The sequence below is a fragment of the Grampus griseus genome (assembly GCF_964374135.1).
Source record: "Grampus griseus genome assembly, chromosome: 11".
In the NCBI taxonomy this organism is placed as follows: domain Eukaryota; kingdom Metazoa; phylum Chordata; class Mammalia; order Artiodactyla; family Delphinidae; genus Grampus; species Grampus griseus.
This window is the reverse complement of record NC_139005.1, coordinates 82,312,823-82,318,822: the sequence shown is the minus strand read 5'-3', so window position 1 is coordinate 82,318,822 and position 6,000 is coordinate 82,312,823. Positions and strand designations below refer to the sequence as shown.

General features: G+C 38.9%; 1 protein-coding gene across 1 annotated transcript in view; it reads right to left on the bottom strand.

Annotated features, from left to right (window-relative positions):
- Nucleotides 1–6,000, bottom strand: part of ANO4 (anoctamin 4) — a gene marked incomplete at both ends in the record, with an annotated part of 446,527 nt that overhangs the window by 189,154 nt on the left and 251,373 nt on the right. Inside the window, one exon of the mRNA XM_082666182.1 lies at nucleotides 2,089–2,225. Coding sequence (XP_082522308.1) covers nucleotides 2,089–2,225 — 137 coding nt within the window. The remainder of the gene's footprint in view (nucleotides 1–2,088; nucleotides 2,226–6,000) is intronic.

Genomic DNA, 6,000 nt, shown 5'->3' with positions numbered 1-6,000 from the left:
GAAACATGTATATGAATGTTCACAGCAGCATGATTCATAAGAGAAAAAAATTTAAACATAGGAATCAGTGCAAATCAATGAAGAGGCAAATAGATAAATAGACTGTAGAACAGTGATACAGTGGAATATTATACAGCAGTGAAAACGAACTACTGATGCATCTAATAGTAAGCAAAAATCTTAAGAACAATATTGACAGAAAAAAGCAAGTCACAAAAGACTTTATACTGCATGATACCATTTTTTATAAAGCACAAAATAAAATCAATGTAAAATAAGTTGTTAAGGCTACTTATGTATGCATGGTAAAACCATTTTTAGAGCAAGAGAATAAAAAACACAAAAATTCAGGAAGACAGTCCATCCGGGAGGAGAGAAGGATGAGACCACAAGTGGTTTGATGGTTTTAGTAATACTTTAGTTCAGGATTTCTCAAATTTTTTTCCCACAATAAGAAAATTATTTTTCGTGTGATATTTGTGTATACAGTTGTGAACAACAACGGGGTTAAATCCACTTGTAACTTATAGTCATAGTGGGGCCTCCATATCCACAGTTCCTCAGCGTCACGGATTCAACCAACCACATACCACGTAGTAATGTAGTGTCTACTATGGAAAAACTTCCATGTATAGGCGGACCCGCACAGTTCAAACCTACGTCATTCAAGGGTCAACCGTATGCATAAACACCCAAAAAACTGGAGGACACAGTACACGTCAGTTTCCAAATAGTAGTATGAAGAAGGAACACAAGCCAGACCTCCAAGGCCACTGCTAGAATCCATACTCACGCACAAGTGACATGCGTGCAACCTCATCCAAAACGAAAATCTCAGTCAGGAGTGATGGAAATAACACGTCTCATAGCTGGTGTAGGTATTTATAATTGATGACCAATCCTCACTGACGATTTTTGGCTTCTGCCTTAAGAAGTACTCAGACGTCTACCCAAATAAACACTTTCTTAACAATCATCTGCCAGGGAAGGGAACTATCCTGTAGATTGAACACATTAGCATCTATCTGCAAAACCAGCCAAGGCTTCAAGAGGAGGGTTAGCAAAGCCCTAACCTACCTGAGACTGTTTCATCATCTATAAATTAAGGGGATTACACTAGCTGCTTTTTGAGGTGCCTTTCAAGGTCCTTCCTTTATGCCACATTATGGCATCCAAAGTTTCTGTGTGAAAAGATGATGATAGAATGAGTTTTTTCTTACAAAAAACAAAAACACAAAAAAACCCCACACATAGATAAGTAGCATATGGTATTTATAGAGAGGACTGGGAAGCTTGGTAGAAGTAAACAATTTTCCCTGGTCAAAGGTGTTATCCTTTCACTAGTTAACAGCCTCTGGAATAATAAAAACGTTAAGAATACACAATAAATTAGTTGTGTATTCTTAAAGAATGTTAAGAATACACTATAAATTAGTTGACTCTGATCTGTGCTCCTATCACCTAAACCTAGTGCATATACAAAGGAGATATTAAACTCCACTGAGACACAGCTGAGCAACAGTGAATGCCTTTAACAAAATACTTATTTTTCCCCCCAAAATGACACATGAACAGATGGGTCTATTTACAATTGCAATGAGTTCCCAGATTACAGAGGCAAATGGAAACTCAGAGAGGCTTCAGACAACCCAACACCTACTGAGGTCTGGTCCACTCTGTGTCACTGTTCTACATGCTGGGAGATTTCAACAGAAATTGATTTCATTTCAATTTTACAAGATTTCAACATCCTTGTAAAGCTAGCTTTTTACTAGTTAGCGACACCCAGAACGTAGATCATTTTAAAATGATGGGTGGTTTTAAGAATCTTCTCTATAAAAACAAAATGCCTTTGGGTATAAGGTGTATGACCCACTGAAAGTTTGTTTTGAGAGTAAGTAGATTTCACATCCCTGAAATGTGCTTAGACTCCTAGAGGACATCACAGGATTACAAGACCTGGTCGTTTTTTTCCCTCAGGAACCCACAGTTCAATGAGATGATGACTTTAAACAATCTACTGGATTATGCTTGTCAGGTTCCTGCCTGGATCAAGAGTTGTGTTTTTAAGAAATCGCACACACTTACCTCTCCCCCTGCTTCCAATCTGCTAGCATCATCTGAAGTACTGGTCAGGTTTCCAGAGTGAAGGAGAGAATCGTCATCTTTGCAAGGACTGTTGACAGCTTCCAATTCATCAAAAAGAATATTGACATCCTTGGCCACTAGAATCAAAGTAAATACAAGTCGGGGTAAGAATCTGGGATCTTAAAAGCAATACTAAAAGTAAAGACATCTCCGGACTTTGCTGGTGGTGCAGCAGTTAAGAATCCGCCTGCCAATGCAAGGGACAGGGGTTTGAGCCTTGGTCCGGGAAGATCCCATATGCCGTGGAGCAACTAAGCCCACGTGCCACAACTACAGAGCCTGCACTCTAGAGCCCGCGTGTCACAACTACTGAGGCTGCATGCCACAGCTACTGAAGTCCGCATGCCTAGAGCCCGTGCTCTGCAATAAGAGAAGCCACCACAATGAAAAGCCTGCGCACTGCAACAAAGAGTAGCCCCCGCTCGCCACAACTAGAGAAAGCCTGTGCACAGCAATGAAGACCCAACACAGCCAAAAATAAAAATTAATTAAAAAAAAATTAAGACACTTTAAAAAAAAAGTAAAGACATCTCCCTTTGGCTTCATATTTTTTGTTTCAATAACCCCTTGAATGACAGGTATTTTATTTCCTAAGAGAAACGGATGTCAGATGTAAAACATGTTTGACCAAACAGTGTCTTCATTAGGCAAGATGGACAACGTGAAGCAAAGTATCTTCATAGTGTAAATATAACTTGTCTTCCATGATAACAGGAGGCGTTGTGTTTGTTTAGCTTTCCTTCATATAGTTGTTTAGCATAAGGTTCTTTAAGACTTCTAAGAACTCATTTTGTGTTGGAGATGACCTATATTTTTAAAATTTTTTGTTTTCATTTAAATGCCATACAACTTGCTAAGTGAACCCGTAAATGTGCTACTCGCATAGTTCAGTAAGAACTGTGATTTTATTTCCCCTTTGTTACTTCTTTAAGGCCTAACAGAGAAAAGCTGATGCACTAATAAAGCATGCAGTTAGGTTTTTTGCCTTTCTTCTTCCTCTAATCATGAATTGGAATTACGAATTGAGCTACTCAGGAACTCTCCCAAAAGACTCTTGATGCTAATATGTCAACAGATACTGTATATGGAGTCGTAAATACAGGATACCACACTCAAATGCACACAGTGTTGCAGTACACCAGATAGTAAAGTTCAACACTAGTGGATGGGAAAATGTAATGCCAGGTATGGGTTCCTTCGTTATTTTTTATTGAAGTACAGTTGATTTACAATGTTTCAGGTGTACAGGAAGAATGTACATTTATGTATATATTCTTTTTCAGATTCTTTTCCATTATAGGTTATTACAAGATACTGAATATAGTTCCCTATGTTATACAGCAGGTCCCTGTTGTTTATCTATTTTTATATATAGTAGTGTATACCTGTTAATCCCAAATTCACAATTTATCCTTCCCCCTCTTTCGCCTTTGGTGACTGTATGTTTGTTTTCTATGTCTGTGAGTCTATTTCTGTTTTGTAAATATGTTCAGTTGTATCATATTTTAGATTCCACATATAAGTTAAATATGATATTTGGCTTTCTCTCTCTGACTTCACTTAGTATCATAATCTCTAGGTCCATCCATGTTGCTGCAAATGGCATTATTTCATTCTTTTTTATGGCTGAGTAATATTCCATTGTATATATGTATCACATCTTCTTTATCCATTCATCTGTCAATAGACATTTAGGTTGCTTCCATGTCTTGGCTATTGTAAACAGAGCTACTATGAACATTGGGGGTGCATGTATCTTTTTGAATTAGAGTTTTCTCCGGATGTATGCCCAGGATTGGCACTGCAGAATCATTTTTACTTTTTTAAGGAAAACTCCATTCTATTCTCCATAGCGGCTGCACCAATTTACATTCCCACCAACAGTGTAGGAGGGTTCCCTTCTCTCCACACCTTCTCCAGCATTTATTATTTGTAGACTTTTTTTTTTTTTTTTGCAGTACGTGGGCCTCTCACTGTTGTGGCCTCTCCTGTTGCGGAGCACAGGCTCCAGACATGCAGGCTCAGCGGCCATGGCTCATGGGCCTAGCCGCTCCGCAGCATGTGGGATCTTCCCGGACCGGGGCACGAACCCGTGTCCCCTGCATCGGCAGGCGGACTCTCAACCACTGCACCACCAGGGAAGCCCTATTTGTAGATTTTTTGATGATGGCCATTCTGACTGGTGTGATACCTCATTGTAGTTTTGATTTGCATTTCTCTAATAATTAGTGATGTTGAGCACATTTTCATGTGCCTGTTGGCCATCTGTATGTCTTCTTTGGAGTAATGTCTATTTAGGTATTCTGCCCATTTTTTGATTGGGTTGTTTTGTTTTTTGATACTGAGCTGTATAAGTTGTTTGTGTATTTTGGAAATTAAGCCCTTGTCAGTCGCATTGTTTGCAAATATTTTCTCTCAGTCCATAGGTTGTCTTCTTGTTTTGTTTATGGTTTCCCTTGCTGTGCAAAAGCTTTTAAGTTAAATTAGGTCCCAGTTGTTTATTTTTGCTTTTGGGGCCCCTTCTTTATTGACTCAAATTATATGCCAACATTGAAGTTCATTTTTTTCTTTGATGCTTTAAAAACAGCTAAGGATTTTTAACCTATGAGAAGCTGCTGACCAGTATCATTTATAGGAATTTGAGTTCTATTTACCCAAGCATACAAAAGAGTATTCATTCTTTCACCTAAAAAAATTTTAGAGGTGTTCACACTATGTGTCAGGCACCGAGCTGTGCAGTGACTGTAACTTGGTGAATAAGTGATGTGTCTTCCTGCCCTTCTGGTAATAACAAAGCAAAGAATCAAAGAAATGTGAAGTGTGCTGAGTGCTATAAAGAACAGAGTCTAGATATAGAGAGAATATAGATATAGAGAGAATAATGATAATGTACTTAGACGGGGTGACCAGGATCTAAAGCTGTATCCAAGTGTGTGATTTGGGGCAATTCATTTAACGGCAAGTTTTTCATTTGTAAAATAAAACAGGCATGGGAATAAAATGAACATTTATTGCTTACTGTGATAGGCTGAATCCAGACCCCAAAGGTGACCTAATCCCTGGAACGTGTGAATGTGTTACCTTATATGGGAAAAGGGACTTCATCGATTTGATTAAGTCAAGGATCTTAAAATGGGGAGATTATCCAGGATTATATGAGTAGGCCAATGTAATTACAAGAGAGGCAGGAAGGTCAGAATGAGAGAGAGAGAGACACTGGAAGATGCTATGCTGCTGGCTTTGAAAATAGAGAACAAGGTCACAAGTCAAGGAATCTAGAAGATAGAAAAGGCAAGAAAGCAGGTTCTCCCCTAGAGCCTCCAGAAGGAACACAGTCTTACTGACACCTTGAGGATGTCTGACCTTCAGAACTGTAAGATAATAAATCTGTGCTGTTTTAAGTTACTAAGTTTGTGGTAATTTGTTACAGCAGCAAGAAGTAACTAATACACTCACTAGAGGTTTTTAGGCTCTGAGGCTACCAAGGAAAAACATCATAATCTTTTCATACAGTCAAGGTTTAGGAGCATCTACACTGCCAGGTGATCAAGAAGAAGCAGTAACACTTTTGAGGAAGTACAGTATGCTGTGGGAGATGTCAAAGTCAAAGACAACTTCCCTGACCACCCTATGTAAAGAAGCTGCCCCTCACCCAATTACTCTCCATCTCCTCCTCTCACTGCTCATTTCCTTCACAGCATGTATCATAGTCTGTAATTATTTATTCATTTGTTTACTTGTATACTGGATGTCTACCCTATTAGAATATAAGTTCCATAAGGGCAGGGACCCTGTCTGTCTTGACTGCTGTACAGAGGTCCAGGCATGGAGTAAGCCCTCAACTCATATTTG